The sequence below is a fragment of the Meles meles genome, chromosome 2 (genome assembly GCF_922984935.1).
Source record: "Meles meles chromosome 2, mMelMel3.1 paternal haplotype, whole genome shotgun sequence".
NCBI classification, from domain to species: domain Eukaryota; kingdom Metazoa; phylum Chordata; class Mammalia; order Carnivora; family Mustelidae; genus Meles; species Meles meles.
This window is the reverse complement of record NC_060067.1, coordinates 166444313-166462871: the sequence shown is the minus strand read 5'-3', so window position 1 is coordinate 166462871 and position 18559 is coordinate 166444313. Positions and strand designations below refer to the sequence as shown.

Sequence of the window (18559 nt, the reverse complement as noted above, 5' to 3'; positions counted from 1 at the left end):
GTGCATAGATTTTCTTTCTCATAAATAATTGTTATAAATTTACTTTAAAACTGGCATATACATCCCCCAAAGCTGTATCTGATTGATAGCCATGCTGATGTAAACATACAGTTCAGGGATTAACTCTACAGCATAATGTAATGGCTCTCTCTAATGCTGCTTTTTTTTTTTTTTAAACTTTGTAATGGTACACTATAGCAGTATTTTGAGTTGACACTTTCTGAAGCATCACTATAATGAGGCTTTTGACAGAAGATTTCTTGGTAAATGAAAGAAGAGATCCATCTTCTAAAAATCTGTTTTCTTAATATCTTTCTGAAACAATCCTCTCCAGTATGGGCCCCCTCTAAGTGATGCAAAATCTGCCCTGGATTCAGTTCGATCAGGCCGTTCATGTCATACTGTACCTTGTTCATAACTGAAATCAGCTCAGAGAACATATACTTTGTGTGGGACTCATTTTTCCTAGACCCTCTAAAATGTGGAGGATCAAATATGGCGAAACTGATTAATATTTCTTGAATCTCAGCATAGAACTCCAAATAAAAAACCTCATGACTGACTAACTCAATAAAACTGAATTCTGAGTGCTTTTCCCTGTCTTTCCACAGTCCTCTTACTCCCAGTTACTGGCAGCTACATGCCTTACAAAGCTTGTATCACGCACAAACAACCCTCTACCATTGGAGCAACGCATAGATATTCGTAAGTAGAGAATTAATCTGTTTTCAAGAAAGTAGTTTGTTTAGTGATGTTCTAGTAATAGTTAAATTTACATTGCTTGTTTGATAATGTTCTGAAATTGGTAAGCATATAAAATATTTAGAATCCAGTTTTTCCCCCCAAACTTAGGGCTTTTGAAAGTGAAGAGGACCTTTTATAATTATTTCTAGATAAAGTCTTAAATCATCCCTTTTGTTGTCAGGAGGTTTCTTTCACTCAGTCTTTATGGCCACTAATAACTAAGAAAAATGTTGTTAAGGATTTTGAATTCTGTGTAGGCATGTTACTTAACTATCTGGGAGTCTTCTCTGAGTCTTCATTGTGACAAGTATAACATCCTGAATTAGAAAGCCTACTAATCTTAAATTCAAAGTCCCATTTCTCAATTGCATTAAGAATTAAGGGAATACAACAGAAACAAGAATTAAGAGAGTTTAAGGGTCTTGGATATTTGGTAGAAAGATGTGTGCCCTTCCCTGGCAGAGCTTTCTATTACGTGGATGTTTTTGTTTTGTAGGGAACTATGTGCTCAACTACCTTGCCACTCGGCCAAAGTTGGCTACTTTTGTGACACAAGCACTTATTCAGTTATATGCCAGAATCACAAAACTGGGCTGGTTTGACTGTCAGAAGGATGACTATGTCTTCAGAAATGCAATCACAGACGTCACAAGGTTCTTACAGGTATGATATATATATGTGATGTAGTAGGAATGTGAGAAGCAACATGTATATGCTTACATAGCGATCTACTTTTTAGAAATTACACAAAATGAAATTATTTTGTACGATCTCTTCTGTGTCTTTTTTGCCTTTAGTATTGCTTGGCTTTACATGCTTACATGTCAGCACAGACAAACACCATTTTTTCTAATGCCCATATACTATTCCAATCTGAAAATAACCATCACTTAATTAAGTAATGTCTTGTAGGTGGACATTTAGTTTGGTTCTGTACTTTGACTGTTAAGTAAACACTTCAGTGAATATCCTAACGTATATACGCCTGTCAAACTTGGGATTATTCCAAGTGTATTTGTAGGGTGAATTCCTCCCCTTAGGATTATACAATCAAAGGGATGTGTGTATTCTTGGCTTTCAGAGATATTTCCAATTTATCCTCAAAAAAAGTTGTTTCCCTACAACAATTAAAAGAGTGCCTGCCTATTCTTCTGTACCTCCACCCTGGGAGCTCAGCTTTTTTATTTTTCCAATTTAATAAATAAAAAGAATTAGTATCTCAGCATTTGAGTTAGGAATGAGACAGAACAAATTTTCATATGTTAATTTACTACTAGTCTTTTTTTCTGTGAATTTCCCATTTATATCTTACTTAAATTTTAAAAATCTGGCTCTTTGTTTTTTTCTTATTGTTATATGTAGTCTTTTTGTGTGAATCACGTTATGCATCCATTTGTCACTTAAATGTATTTTGCCAGTTTTTCTTTGTATAATGGATATGGTATAATGCTCATGACTATTTTTTAAATATAAAAGGTTTCAGTCTTGATGAAGTCAGATTTAGCAGTCTTTCTCTGTGGCAGTTACATTTCATGTCCTGCAAAGCAACAGTTTTAAACTAAATTCCTCGCTGCCTTATCGCGGCAGTTCCCTAGCTACACAGGATTCTGCCATTTCAAAAGCATGGCTGCACTGCCATTGCCAAAGTCACGCTGCACACACCAACTTCTGCCTTACATTGTTTTTACCAGGATAGTGTTGAGTACTGCATCATTGGCGTCACAATTTTATCTCAGCTAACCAATGAAATTAATCAAGTAAGTGCTACAGCCTTCCTCATTGAAGTAAGTGCCATATTTTTTCTTAGTATTGGTGTTTTCTGCTATGTGTGGGATGATCTTTTTTGGCAGTTGTGTGCTTTTGCGGTAAGTGATTAATGCCCTTTGAAACAATAGTTCCAGTGGATTTTCCTCTGTACATGCGGCCTACCTTGTTCTTAATATCCTGGTTCCCGTCTGCCTCTAGAACATTTTATCCGCCCATCAGCTCTCCTTGCTGATGTTAATGTTCATTGTGAGAGATGAGAGCAACATTCCTAAGTCAAAACCTTAGTAAATTACTGCTTTGCTAATGAAAGAGAATGCATCCAAAAAGGGGATCACAGAAGTGGAACGGAACGACTGCCAAATAATTACCATGTATTTATAACCATTTAAAACTCAATTCACATGTGCTACTGTTAAAGACTTTCCTCGTCATCTTTTTAGAATGCTTAAGACATTCTGCTAAATACCAAATAACTTTTTGAATAGTCCTTATCACAGGTTACTACAGAGGAAACACCAGTGGCTTTCTTTTGCTGTGGCTATTATTTTTTATTTTAGTCATTTACTTTTGTATCCAGCTAAAATTTTGTAATTATTGAATAGGCCAGTATTAATATTAGTTGTGACATCTCACCCTTCAGTCGCCAGCTGTGAATTACTTCGGCATCACTGTTGCTACTGCGCATATTTATACAGACCTTTTTATTAACCCTGAGAAATTTTAACTGTGAGGTAGTACTGTTCTAAATGCATCGGCTTCTAGCTATTTAAACTCTGGAGTCCATACTTTGTTCTCTGTCACATGCAATCCCCACTATGGTCAGTAATTATCAGAATAATAATGGAGGGACTACTGTGCGGCAGGCGCTGTTCCGAGCACTTTACTGGTAGCAGCTAATTTTATTCTCGCCTTAGTCCTGGGAGGTAGGTTCCATGGCTGTCCCATTTCCTAGATGTGGAAGCTGAAGCACATAAGGGTCAATAATTTGCCTAAGGTATCACAGTTAGCAGGCAACAATATCTGAATTTGAACCCACATCATCATATTCCAGAGCCTGTGCTCTTAACAAGTAACTTCTTATTGAGCCACTGTTACCTTTGTAATACGAGAGCACGCATTAACTGAGGACAGAGATTGTGGGGTTAATGTTCTCCTCGTGGAAGCTTGGCCCCGCATAGTACACCAATATTGATATATTTTAAAACTTCAAAATTTTGTCTTTCTTAATGGAACACTAGAAATGTGTGTAATGTACTTCATGTATGCAGTTATTCTCCGTGTTATCATCAGCATAACCGATTACATATGGAATATGGTCTGTAAGCTGGCAATGTCATATTATCCAAGACATTTATGATAACACAGTGACACTGAAGCTAGAATTGGGGGGTATTTTGAACCTCTGCAAAACTTGTTTTCTCTTCTTTTTTGGGTTGTCAGATTTAAATCAGAAAGCATATTTCTGTTACCAGCCCTGTCTGAACTTAGAAATAAAATCAAGAGGAGGGGTACCTGGCTGGCTCAGAGGAGCACGTGACTCTTGATCTCTGGGTCATGAGTTCAAGCCCCACATTGAGTGTAGGGACTACTTAAGTAAATAAAGCTTTAAAAAAAGAAAAACCAAGGGGAGTCCATAACTTGATTGTCAGAAATCTTGCTGCATTATTCTTTAACGTGCCAACAGCAGATGAGCCACCTCCTGAATGAACTGATTGGTATATAGAAGATATTTAAGCTTACAGGAGGTGGTTGGACTAAAAATTCCCTTGGTAACCTTGAAATCCCTTTATTCTGCTTACTGAAGTGCCTGTGTGTCAGGAATAGAAGGCATACTAAAGAAGTAAAAAACAGAGTTCTTAACCATAAAAACCTTTAACGTTTGGCTAAAGAGAAAGGAACAGAGGAAACAGTGAGACTGATGCTGCCCTTCAATTAAGTGCTCACTTCTAGAATAGAGACTGTGTTAAAATAGGTTAGGGAAGCAGAGAGTGTCACGGGCTATTGTCAGTCATCCTAAGTTCATGGCTGTCAGTTAATGACTGCTTTGGAAATTCTGTGGTGACTTTTGCCTCGGGTGGATTGTTTACCAAGCCTTACCACTATCTGTTTCTGAGACTAAGCCACAATACAATATGCTAGAAATTATTAATAGTATCTGCCAGCAGTTGGTTAAATTTTACCTCCCTAAATGTGGAGGAAATTAAAACTGCAATGGAGATGCTCATCCATCTTTCTGTCTTCTGTCTGTAAGCTATAGACCCATCCTGGCTAGCTGTTAGCAGCTTATTGTCCTTTGCATCCTCTCATTATACGCGAGGTAACAGTGATTTAAACATTAAAAAGGTATTTTGTATGTAAGTTGGTTTTATTGGAAATCCTAGTTTACTTGATATCTATATGAAAATTTTTTCTTTGCAATTAATTCTAAAACTTGAATTGGTTTATCTTTTTGCGCAGGCCGACACCACGCATCCTTTAACCAAGCACAGAAAAATAGCCTCTTCTTTCCGAGATTCATCATTATTTGATATCTTCACACTTTCCTGCAATTTACTAAAACAGGTGAGATTATAGGTTGGATCCTGCTTCCCAGTCCCCTTTGAAAGGATGAGAATGAGTTGGGACCTGTTAAAGGTCAGCTCTAAGCTGACCCCTTGAGAGTTGGTGCAGCTCTAACCATTACCATCTCTCACACGACGCCGGTCTCCAAGATGTGGAAGAAAGTGCCACACTGACCACTGACTCTAGAGAGGGGATTGCGCTTGCCTTATTTCAGAGCTCTTCCCTTAAGCAAAGCGCAGTAAGTGAACATGTATCCCAAGGAATCTGGTTTACCACAAAGTTTGGGATTTTGTTGTTTGCTTTTTTAATACCCACATAAAATCTTCCTGCATGGAATAAAAGCATGTTAACTTTATGGTGTTTGGATTCTTAGAGCTCTAAAAGTAGGTTCTGACTGCATTGTTAGCATACTGAAACAGGCCGGCTCCCCTGCCCCCTGCTGAGTTACAGGCGGCACATAAACAAGCAGCATCTGTAAGGAAAAGTAGATTTTGAATTTTTAACATCCATTTAGATTTCATAACCTTGAAGGGGTAGACAGTTACCACATAAGGAAATTACCTGTTTTAAAATGGAAAATGGATGTTCAAGTTCATTTATGAATGAGTTGAACTAGGAAAGAAATGCCACCTGTGAGCCCTACACGTTTGTAACAGTCTATAGGGACCTCCCCGTAGAAAGCTAAATGGGGTCAGCGTCTGGCTGTTTGTTCATTTTGCGTTATTTGGTTTGGGGTTTTGTGCGGTTTTTTTGTTCTTAGTCTCGTTTTCCATTATGTTGTGAGTTTTAGAAGCAAGTTTAGATTCTTCGTGTTGTCCCCATTAAGGATGTTCATCTTTTCCCTCAATTACCTAGTTCTACCTCAGAATTCCCAAATAATCCTCGGGTTGGACAAGCTACCTGGCAACAGCTATTATACCCGCTGAGGGGGGAAGCTTTTGAGAAAACTGAGGATTGACTCCTCCTTGCTGATACCATCAAAATCAATTAGCCACCTAGTCACTGAGGTCTCCGGCCCCATCTAGAAATAACCAGGATCTCAGAGCAAATGGAGTAACCACCCATCCCATATGGCTTCAGAATCCCCTGTGGCCACTATGTCTGCAACATGTAAAACATACGTGTCAAGGGGGGATTTCTTTAAATACCAGTTTCGTGTTTTTATAGTAAACAAGCAGCTAGGATTTTCATGACATTAAGGTGACAGAAGTGCAGCCCCTTTTGCAGGGGAAACATCACTTCATTGAGTTGAAATACTGCCCTCCTTTTCTGGCTAACAGCCTTCTCAGGAGTCTGGCAGCAAGTTTGGAAGAGAGGAGTGATTGTTTGGGGCTCATTATGTGGTAATTTTTACAGGCTTCAGGAAAGAATCTAAACTTGAATGATGAAAGTCAGCATGGCTTACTCATGCAACTGCTCAAACTCACTCATAACTGCCTAAACTTTGATTTCATCGGCACTTCTACTGATGAGTCCTCAGATGACCTGTGCACAGTACAGATTCCCACCAGCTGGAGATCAGGTAGGAGTGCTGCACCACCGGGAACAGACTGCTGCTCAGCCCCACATCGTGTCTGCCGGATGGTCTGAGGAACCCTTGGAGCTCCCTTGCTTGCTTTTAGAGAAAACTTAGAAAGTCAGCATCTGTCTTGATACAGTGAGGAAGAGGGTGTTGGAGGAACCTTACTTGGGGTTCCTAGCTTGGGGAGGACTTTTTTAGTTACTGGGTTACTAACAGATGTGAGTTTGACCTTCTCACATTCATCACCTAGGGATTCCTTACTCATTTGAGGTCATTTCTAGGTTTAAACACGAAACCAAAGAAAAGAACTTGTGCTTGTGCTTGTTTTTATGTTTTTCAGAATCAAACTTTTTGCTTTGAACATAGCCCTGATTGTCTTAAGTTCTCTGAGGGTCATAGGAACGAATCTGTTCTTTAGAGGAGCTAAAACCTAGTGCTTTAAAAAACAAAACAAAAAAAAAACAGGAAAAAACCTAAAGCCCCTCTTAGCTTATCCCTTGAAAGGAACCCTGTGAGAGGAGGTGCCCCAGTACATAGTGCTGTAAGTGTGTCACTAGCAACAAGCGACGTACTCAGTAACGGTTCCTTTGTCTTTTTTCAGCGTTCTTAGATTCTTCAACTCTGCAGCTGTTTTTTGACCTGTATCATTCCATCCCTCCTTCATTTTCACCTCTGGTGAGTCAGGACCACAGTTTCTAAAGCCCCACCTACATCCAGAAAGTAGCAATGGTGATTGAGCCTTACGCTCGTTCATTCTGTCATACAAAATCATCCAAGTGAAGCATACAAATGCTAGGGTTAGTTATTTAGCCTTTTGTGGTAAAGCTTGTAGCCTAAAGGTTCTCGTAGTGAAGTCTTAATTTAATTCTCTTTAAATTATTCCTGTCTAGTGACAAATTGCTGCAAATGCCAAGCTCTTCTGTCTCATCTTGAATCTGACTTTATACTGTACCTCAAACAGCCACAAGCTAGAGTGTGTGTGTTGGAGGGGGTGGGGGGTGGGGGATGCAGCTTGTATTGTCTAACTGAAGATTATCCTGCCCAAGAAAATCAAAGCCCTTTAGGCACATGTTACATAAGTGATAAGTGGAAGCTGTGAGAGGAAGGTAAAGTATACCATCCTGGATAACATTACAGAGCTCTTGGAAATGATGCATTTTTCTCCTTTAAAGCAGTAATTAACCTCGTCAGATTTCAAAATTCATCCAGGTCCTGAAAGACATTGTTGGCCTAGTATTTCAGATTATTTCATGTAAAATGCTAATGTACAAAACACACAGATAAGACAGTAAAGTAATGGGTGTTTTACACAGTGTTTCTACAGTAGGCTGTTTTCCTGGTTATTATGGTACTTTTCCAAATGTAGACCTTAGCTTTAGTAGAAATGTGAATTCAGTGTTGTTTGTATCGTTAAGTTTACTTCAGGAAGAGGTAGCTCACTCGAGAGGTGGTTCATGAAAAGACTATTAGTAAAGATGTGGTCAACACTAAGGGAATCCAGCAAGGGATGGTGAGGTGAGGCATACCCTCTAGGGTATGCAGTAGCAAGGGGAGGAAACCCTGGAAAGAACTGAAGCTGTGGCCTGGGGAGGGCTGGGCGCAGAGGAAGGGACACTGCCATTCATGGCCCAGCCAGGGGCCCACAGGGGGTACCTCTTTTCTTCCTGCCCTTAATCTCTTGCTAGTACTTTCCAGTGGTTGAAGCCTACTGGAGGCAAGAGGGAGGGGGAGCTCTGGCTCTAAGTGGACAGAAGTCAGCCTCCCAGGGAACAGAGCACTGTGGAGAAGGATAGAAGACAGATCTGGAGGGGCAGACCTAGCACAGTGGGGAAAGGGGAAAGGTTTTCAGGGTAAAGCCTGTTCTTTTCAGGACACAGATCTAACTTGGTTATTTCATTATGGCAAAGCCTGATTAGCCAAAAGTCTTAGTGAAGCAGAGAAAACGAAACCTAAAGCTTTACTTAACCTACAAATTATATGGTATTTCCAAGCCTTAAATACATACCTTAAAACAATCAAAAGAAGCCATTGGGTGGTCAAAGAATAATACCTAAGTGAATTTCCAGACTGAATTTAACTAGTTGTTATAGTAACTTGGATCTAATGACCTTTTTTTCTTTTAATAAAGCTGTTTCCAATATCCTCAGCTGTACCCTTCTTGATCTTTCTATTATCATGGTAATAGTAGGGAGGTTGAAAGAACAGTTAATAGCATATGTAAAGAAGAATATTCTAGGAGGGGAAGGAGGGAAAAGACAATATGGAGTAGCCGTATCATCTTTTTAATCAGTTGTGTTTGGTTGTGCCTGTTTTTAGGTACTATCCTGCTTAGTACAGATTGCCTCAGTCAGAAGATCCCTGTTTAACAATGCAGAGAGGGCCAAGTTTCTCTCACATCTTGTTGATGGTGTTAAGCGAATACTGGAAAACCCACAGGTAAGATTTTTGAGAATTTACTATTTGAATACATATTTAAATACATGTTGTGTGTAGATGTGTGTAATTAGTATATGCCTCTCTATTGAATCAGAAGGAACTCCCATCTAGAAGCCACACTTAGCAGAAATTCTAGAGAACACTTCAGTGTGTCATTCTCAGAAGATTTAAATGAGTCTGTATCTGTCGGCAGATTTTTTTTCTTTTAAGATTTTATTTATTTATCAGGGAGAGATTACAAGCAGGGGGCAGCAGGCAGAGGGAGAAGCAGGCTCCCTGCTGAGCACAGAGCCCAATGTAGGACTTGATCCCAGGACCCTGGCATCATGATCTGAGTGGCTTAACCGACAGAGCCACCCAGGTGTCCTGTCGGCAGATTCTTGGAAGTGTTTACCCAAATGAGGAATTTGTATCCTCTAGCCTCAGGAATGCAGGAGTTAGGGGAAGGGACCACTTGGACACAGGAAAATGAGACAGCTGGTCATTTTTCCCCCAAGAAATTTAGAATCTAGAGTTTGGTTTTTGTTTCTCTTTCCATTTTTTTTTTTTTTTTTAAATATACATTATTTACCCAAGTGTGTAGGTCTGCTTTTAGGTGGGAAGGGAGATACTGCCCATCTGGTATTCATTGCATAACTCAATTGCCCTTTTTGTGTTTTTCGTTTACAGATTCAGCCAACACTTAACTTTTTTTTAAAGTGCCACTTCTCTACACTAGGAAATACCATACCAGCATTTTGTTTTTAAATATACTCAGTTCTGTCCCTCTTTTTAATAATTCTTTTTTTTAACCGAAGTATAGTTGACTGAGAATGTATATTAGTTTCAGATGTACAACATAGTGAAACAACTCTGTACATTGTGTTATGCCCACCACAAGTGTGGCTACCATCTGTCACCACACAACGCTATTACAGTACCACTGACTGTACCATTCCCTGTGCTGTACCTCCCCATGACTTCTTCACTCCATAACTGAAAGCCTGTGGCTCCCACTCCCCTTCATCCATTTTTGGCCATCCTGCCCATTGCCTCCCCTCTGGCTACCCTCAGTTTGTTCTCTGTATTTATGAGTTTGTCTCTGCTTTTTTTGTTTATTTGTTCATTTGTTTTATTTTTTTTAGAGTCTATATATAAGTGAAATCCTCTGGTATTTGTCTTTCATTTGACTCATTTAGTTCACTTTCACTCATATAGCACCCCCTAGGTCCATCCATATTGTCGCAAATGGCGAGATGTGAGTCTTTTTTATGGTTGAGCAATGTAATACATTGTATGTATTTGTATGTGTATATATATGTGTGTGTATGTGTATATATATACGGTACATACATATACACCACTTCTTTATTCATCTATCAGTGGACACTTAGGTTGCTTCCATATCTTGGTTATTGTAAATAATGCCGCATACACATAGGGTTGCATATATCTTTTCAGATTAGTGTTTTTGTTTTCCTTGAGTAGTTACCCAGTAGTGGAATTACTGGATCACACGGTATTTTTATTTTTAATTTTTTGAGGAACCTCCATACTGTTTTCCACAGTGGCTCTGTCAGTTCGTATTCCCACCAGCAGTGCATGAGAGTTCATTTTTCTCCACATCCTCACCAACGCTTGTTCTTTCTTGTCTTTTGAAGTCAAGTTGGTAGGGTTTTGGGTGGGGGTGGTCTTTTGTTTTTGTTTTGTTCTGTTCTTTTAAGTAAGCTGTACACCCAGTGTGGGGTTCGAACTCACGACCCTGAGATCAAGGGTACATGCTCTTTAAAAAAAAAAAAAAGAGTAACATGCTCTAATGACTGAGCCAGCCAGGTGCCCCAGGATTTCTTGTCTTTTCTGACAAGTGTAAGGTGATACCTCATTGTGGTTTGATGATGAGTGACGTTGAACATGTTTTCATGTGTCTGTTGGCTATCTGTATGTCTTCTTCAGAAAAATGTCTCTTCAGATCCTCTGCCCATTTTTTAACCAGATTGTTTTTTGGTGTTGAGTTATTTATATATTCTATATTTTGGATCCTAACCCCTTATAAGATATATCATACACAGGTATCTTCTCCCATTCAGTAGGTTGTCTTTTCATTTTGCTGATGGTTTCCTTCACTGTGCAAAAGCTTTTTATTTTGGTGTAGTCCCAGTAGTTTATTTTTGCCTTTGTTTGCCTTGCCTGAGGAGACATAATCAGAGAAATGTTGCTGGGACAATGTCCAGGAGATGACTGCCTACATTTTCTTCAAGAAGTTTTATGGTTTCAGTCTCACATTTAGGTCTTTAATTCATTTTGAGTTTATTTTTGTGTATGTGTAAGAACGTGGTCCAGTTTTGGGGTTTTTTGCATGTTTCTGTCCAGTTTTCCTAGCACCATTTATTAAAGACTATTAAAAATGCATTTATTCATCCAACAAATACATAGAGCACTTACTATGTGCCAGGGATGTGGTGGTGAACAAAATAAAGTATGTTTATAGAGGAATACCTACATAAGAAAACAATAAATATACCTGTATAAGTATAATATGCAAATAAATCCAAAGTGTTTCATATAAGTATAAAGTAAAATATATAAAAATACTAATCTAGGAATTAAATTGTTATAGCGGTGATGATATAATGTAAATAAATTAAACATTTTTATGACTTTGCCACAGGAGTATAGTCTTATTTAATGATAAATTTGACAGAGGTAAAAATGAAAATTTCATGATCTTTGATCAGTGGGAAGCAAACAGACCAGAAATATCTTCGATTGTACCCCTTTTCTGTTGCTAATCAACTTTACGGCTTTAAGCAAGTAATGTGATCCTTTTGGGCTTCCATTTCAGACTTTCAATTAAGGCTAATAATTTCATCCCACAGGATAATTGTTATGAACAAATGAGATAGTAGATGTGACCATCTCTTTTAAAAGTGACTTTCTAAAAAATTGTTTTTGAACATTCACAGATGTGTCATTAGAAGTGAGGACCTGTAGCTGAGAAGTTAAAGTAGACCCTCCCTTCCCCTCATGCCATCCCCATTGTCATTCCGAAAGTATAGTGCATCACATTTTACATTTTATTTTCCTCCTGTGCTGTCACCAGAGCTTATCAGACCCAAACAATTACCATGAGTTTTGCAGACTACTGGCCCGATTGAAGAGTAACTATCAACTGGGAGAATTAGTAAAGGTGGAAAACTACCCTGAGGTCATCCGATTGATAGCTAACTTCACAGTGACCAGCCTACAGGTTTGTCTTCTCTTGTCTCTCTTTCCTGCACAGTGAAACCTCTTCTCTTGCTCATTGGTTTTGAACTTAAAAGAATACAGGCATACCTCATTTTATTGCACTTCATGATCCTGCGTTCTTTACAAGTTGAATGTTCGTGGCAACCCTTCATTAAGCGAGTATGTCGGTGCCATTTTTCTAATAGCCCTTGCTTGCTTCATGTCTCTGTTGCATTTTGGCAATTCTCACGCTATTTCAGGCCTTCTCATATTTATTATGGTGATCTGTGGTCAGTGATTACAACTCCCTGAAAGCTCAGGGGATGGTTAGCATTTTTAGCACCAAAATATTTTTTAGTTAAGATACGTACTTTGTGTTTTAGACATAATGGTATTGTACACTTACTGGACAATAATGTGGTATGAAACATAACTTTCTTATGTGCACTGGGAAACCAAAACACTCTGACTCGCTTTATTGCAGTGGTCTGGAATGAAACCCGTAGTAATATCTCCAAGGTATGCCTGTATTCCCTCCCCCCTGCCAGGCAAAAGTGAATATAAGTATAGGGCAACGCTGCAGAGTAGTTATTGCAGCCTGCTTGTTTCCTTGCAGAAGTGCAAGGAGTTTGGTTAGAGGAACATGTGGGAATTGCAAGGATAATATTTAGCTTATCCCTCTGAAAAAACAAGATTGGAACATAGACAAAAGAGTCAAGAGAGAGCTAGTGACCTCTCTTAGTCGTGTAATATAGGACACTGGTTCTCAAATTTTATGGCTTACAATCAAAATCATCTGGGGAGTTTGATGAAAAATACATGTTGCTTGTGTTTTACCCCATAATTTCTGCTTCACTAGATCCACAGTGGAGCCTTGGTGTCTCTGTGTCAAACAGGTTCTCCAGGTGATTCTCAGGGATAATAATGTTTGAGAACCACTTACACAAGGCTTTCCTTGTGGGAAGGCTTACACAACCAGTGTAGAGCAGCTCTTTTTATTAGATGCTTAATCTCCAAAATAATAATAAGCACATTAGATGAGTTATCACGCACAGAACAAAGCCCATAAACATTTATCCCTTTCTTTTTTTTTAAGCCTTTATCCTTTGTGTCAAGTGGCATGGGACTAATGTGTATAAAAAATGAGAAATATGCCTCCTGCTCTTTTGGTTTTCCTTAGCACTGGGAATTTGCCCCAAATAGTGTGCACTATCTCCTGAGCCTTTGGCAGCGGCTGGCAGCCTCTGTGCCATACGTGAAAGCCACAGAGCCCCACATGCTGGAAACTTATACTCCTGAGGTCACCAAAGCCTATATCACATCCCGTTTGGAATCTGTGCACATCATCCTGAGGTAAGGAAACTGGGACAGCCGCCTGGTGTCAGACTTGTCAGAGGTCAGACACCCAGTTGGCGAAAGCGCACTTGACATAGGCCTCTTTGGAGCTGATGCCGTTAAGGGCCGTTTCCTCAGGTCAGCCAAATAGCAGGTGGAGCATAAAATCTTAGAGAACAGGCTTTCTCTGCAACATCCTCATTCATGTCCCCATTTTTCTGCCCTCCTTGGCGATCTCTTTGAATACAAGGTATATCATCAGTATTCTCTTTGTCCTTGCCGATGATTCCTTTTCAACATGCTTTAGTTTCCTGAAGAAAGAAGTAGATAACTAAGACGACACAACCCCGAGCTTACTAGAAGAGGTAGAATCCTATGCAGCAAATTGCCGATTGCGTTACAGAAATGCGTGGTTTCTGTCTACCTTGACTTAACTGGACCAGAAATCTATAGCTAAAGAAATGTTAGACACTTTCAGAAATGACCTATATAAATCAGGTCTTAATTAGCTCAGAGTCAAGTGCATTAAATTGTCATAAGAGTTATAGGCTCAATTGTTAATGACTTGAATCCTTTCAAAATGCAAGTATTTGTGAAGTCCACTGGAAAGCATTGTTCTATCAGCCACGTAGTTTCTGTTCCTGAGGATTCAGCTGGTTTTTAGTGAGGCGTTGTTGAGGAGTGGTTACAGGTGTGGGCTCTGGGCTGGGATAGCCAGTTAATAGCTGTGTGCTCTTGGGCAGGTTATTAAAAGGATTAAATTACTATGTCCTGGCCCCGTGTGTGGACCATAGTATACACACAGCTGTGACCTCTAGTTGTGATGGTCATGGTGGTGCAGCTGCTGGGTTGTCATACTGTGATGTAGCAACAGAAGGAGTACAATATGATTTTTAAGTATAGGAACCGATATGTAAGGTAGGACCTGGTATAGATTCACAGTGCCTCCTCTGTGCGTCTAAAATCCAAGAAGTGAAGCTAAATTTTCTCATAAGTTGGAATCAGAACTCATTTGGTGGCAAAATTTGACATGTGCTAATACAAGACCATTTAGAGCCTTTTTGAAAACTTCTGTTTTGTATGACTCTTCCTGATGGTTAAACATTTTGCTACAGGAATACTGTAGTTGCTACCCTAGAGAGTCCATTGAGGGTTCATAGCACATGCTAGAAGCATCATATTGCCTCTTTAAAATCTGAAGAGCTCTGAATTCCAAAACATATCTGGCCACAATGGCCCCACACAGGGACAGGATATGTGTAGTCCCAAAGGTACTTAGAGCCAAGAACAAGCAAGAGAGTAAGAACCAAAAGCTCCTGGGGTAAGAAGCGAAGGACTGAGGGGGTTGAGGCAGACGAATGTTAAGGGAGCAGGAGTTCAGATCAAAAGCTAGACACCAACTCACAGAGTGTACTTAAAGAAAATGACTTCAGTGTGACTACCGTCTTCCCACTTTTTATATTATACGTTTCTTGGTAAAAGGTAGTGTTGGGATATGGGCCTCTGCCATTGGAAACGGTGGCTAAATGCAGAAGAACAAGAGGTGTCGTAGTGGGGAAATCAGTGGTATCTTTTAAAAGAGCCGCCTTCCTTTTCCCTTGGGAGCAGGGATGGCCTGGAAGACCCTCTGGAGGATACCGGCCTGGTGCAGCAGCAGCTGGACCAGCTGTCCACCATCGGGCGTTGTGAGTACGAGAAGACATGTGCGCTCCTCGTGCAGTTGTTTGACCAGTCCGCCCAGTCCTATCAGGAGCTGCTGCAGAGTGCTAGTGCCAGCCCGATGGATATCGCGGTGCAGGAAGGTGAGTGGACAGTGCTGCAGCCTGAAAAGTGGTGCTGTCTGTCCTCCTTCACTCACTGCCACCTCTCTTTCCTCCCTGCCCCCCGAAAGGACTCTTCAATCATCCTTCACCTCCATCTGTACAAAAGAATACTATGAATAAATGCCACAGGGCTAGGGGAGAGTAACTGAAATCGTGTCTAGGTGGATGTGTTTTTAACTTTCAAGAAAGTACTGGACTCTGGGCCTCCTGAATGGCTCAGTCAGTTAAGCGTCTGCCTTTAGCTTAGGTCATGATTCCAGAGTCCTGGGATCCAGTCCCGTGTCAGGCTTGCTGCTCAGCGGGAAGCCTGCTTCTCCCTCTCCCTCTGCCTGCTACTCCCCTGCTTGTGTTCTCTCTCTGTGTCAAATAAATAACATCTTTAAAAAAAAAAAAGTACTGGACTCTAAAAATAATGATCTTGTCTCATAGGGGACTGTTGGTTATCTACTGAATTTCCCCCTTGGCCTCACCCTTGCCAGAGCAGGGTGGTAGCTATACTCAGTAAGAAAAGTTAGATACTATGGCTTTACCATACTGTTCTTAAGGTTACAGACGCTCCTAGTAAGAAACACACCTCACTATGAGGAGATTTCATCAATGGAATGACCGCTGGAGGGGACACTAACAGGTCTCCTTCCTGTTGCAGGACGGCTGACGTGGCTGGTTTACATCATTGGCGCAGTGATCGGTGGCCGGGTTTCCTTTGCCAGCACTGACGAGCAAGATGCTATGGATGGCGAGCTCGTCTGTCGGTAGGTGCTCTCACAGAGTCTCTCCATTTCACAGCTTTGACCGAGACCCCTCCTTTTGGGTCCTAACATCACAGGAACTTGACATGCTTCTATTAATGCTTTCCTCCCTGTTGATAGACTATAATCTCATGAAGCTGGTGCCCAGAAAATGAAGAACTGTTACAGGTCCAGCTTCAGACATTTTATAAATACAGCAAAAATTCTACCTAAAGTCTTTACTGAAAAAACATTTACAGTAATTCAGCAAGGAAATGATGGATACAGAATTAGGAAAACCAGAATAGGGAGTAGCTTTTAGTTTTAAGGACAATATCTCAGAGTTAATGAAATGTGGACTGCTTTTTCCATAGCAGAGTAAGACTAAGAGGAAAATATGGTGCAGATATCCCCAAATACGGAATTACAGAGTTTCTACAGCCTTTCAAATCTCTTGACATACACTTTTCCACCTAGAGGATTTCAAGTTATTTTGTGTCTATGTAATTCTCATCCATCTTCCTAAAAACCTATAAATGAACATTTAACGATTTCTAAGTATTCACCTAACATAGAAATAAAAAGGCAGGATTTTGGGGTGCCTGGGTGCTCAGTTGGTTGGGTATCGCCTTCAGCTCAGGTCATAATCTTGGGGTTCTGGGATCGAGCCCTGGGTTGGGCTCCCTGCTCAGCAGGGAGTCTGCTTATCCCTCTCCCTCTGCCCTTCCCCTCAGTTTGTGCTCTCTTTCTCTCAAATAAACAGAACCTTTAAAAGAATAAAAAGACAGAATTTTTTAATACTCTGCCACAGAGGTTCTCTAACCTTTTCATCAGGACTATTCACCTTCTTAAAAAGGTATTTAGAAGTATTAGAAGTATTTTAAAATACTTTTTAAAAAAGTATTGCGAATCTCAAAAGAGTTTCTGTTTATAAAATATAGCTATTGATAGTTTTTGTATTAAAAAGTAAAACTGGGGCACCTGGCTGGATCAGTCGGTAGAGCGTGCGACTCTTGATCTCAGAGTTGAGTTTGAGCCCCACGTTGGGTGGAGAGATGACGTAAATCTTTTTGTAAAAAAAAAATGAAAAGTAAAACTGAGAAAGTTTAAATTTATTCACTTAAAAATAATCCCCATTACATGTCAGCATAAGTAATTTTTTAAAAATATTTTTCAAAAGTAATGTAAGTAATGTTTTTTTAAATATTTTTCAAAAAAATTAATGAGGAAAGTGGCTTTGTTTTAATGTCTCAGAAGTCAGCTGGATTCTCTTATCTGCGTCTGCATCCAGTCTGTCATGGTGTCACACGTCCAGTAGCCCCTGGACAACGCGCTGCACCTCCTGTCAGAATGCAGGTGGAAGGACAGATCGTGTTTCAGAGCTGTGTACGAACAGACTGCAGCCCTGGGGAACTGCCACCCTAAAAGGTTCTGGACTTTCCCAGGCTCTCCTTAGAGACAAACACATTTTAACATGATGGCTTAGAATAGATTGGTTCCTAGACATTTCAGTCCATAATTCTTATTCTGAAAAATCCCCATTTTTCTCTTATCAGATGATGCCCATCTGCCCTTAGGTGCCTAATCCTGACAGAATCTCCATGGCATGTCACAGATGGCATTTTTTGACGAGTTCAGCAAAGATTTGATAAGGATAAAAGCTAATAAGCTATCTGATTCGGCAGCCTGGTGTGATACTGCATGTGTGTCATGAGTTTAGAGAGTGTCTTGTATACTGGTTCTCAAACTGAGTGTTACAGCATCATGCCTGAGTCTTATTCACTCGTTATATGTCAAGAATAGTTTACCTGTTCTCACATCATCAGAATGACAAGTGACTCAACTTGTAGTAATATTCTTATTCATCCAGTATACACACTTGCATTCCAGTATGCTTTCTTTTGCGGGGGAAAGGTGTGGGGAGGGGGTAAAGGGATGAAGTCACGGGTAGCATATCTGCTCTTGGTCTCTGGAACTTTTACCTGCCTGTGGACATTGCCCTTCGTGTGTCCATTCCCTTCATAGCTCTGTGGGAAAAAAAGATTGAGAACCACGGGCTTAGTCCAGTCTCCGTCATTTTATAGATGAGGAACTGGGACTCAGAAATAAACTGCTTTACTTACAGTCTCACAAAAGTTTCAAGGAAGGTCATAACCCCGGTGCCAGTGTTTTGTTTTGCTTTCCCACTATTTTTAAGCCAACTATTAGTTCCGCCACAGTCTTTAGTCTTGGTGGACTGGAACTTTTAAACAGCCAACCAGTCGCTCATATTCATTCTTCCGCTGTGGTTCCTGTGGGGCAGAAATGGAGAATTCTGTTCTCTCAGCAGATCACTGAGCCTGCAGAGAATGCCTTCCAGATAGGATGGGTAAGGAGAGGAGACACAGAGGCCTATTTGAGGGTAGGTTGGATTTTCTAGAGTGATCAGGATATCCTGC

At 40.2% G+C, this 18559-nt stretch overlaps 1 protein-coding gene across 3 annotated transcripts in view; it reads left to right on the top strand.

Annotated features, from left to right (window-relative positions):
• Positions 1-18559, top strand: part of XPO7 (exportin 7) — an 89753-nt gene that overhangs the window by 53230 nt on the left and 17964 nt on the right. Inside the window, exons 3-13 of one of the 3 annotated variants that reach the window (XM_045997044.1) lie at positions 612-705; positions 1241-1407; positions 2436-2501; positions 4969-5073; positions 6430-6595; positions 7197-7270; positions 8912-9031; positions 12111-12257; positions 13416-13588; positions 15179-15372; positions 16040-16145. In XM_045997044.1, coding sequence (XP_045853000.1) covers positions 612-705; positions 1241-1407; positions 2436-2501; positions 4969-5073; positions 6430-6595; positions 7197-7270; positions 8912-9031; positions 12111-12257; positions 13416-13588; positions 15179-15372; positions 16040-16145 — 1412 coding nt within the window. Of the gene's footprint in view, positions 1-611; positions 706-1240; positions 1408-2435; positions 2529-4968; positions 5074-6429; positions 6596-7196; positions 7271-8911; positions 9032-12110; positions 12258-13415; positions 13589-15178; positions 15373-16039; positions 16146-18559 lie in introns of all 3 variants that reach the window. The other 2 variants (XM_045997043.1, XM_045997045.1) reach the window with 2 other exon arrangements.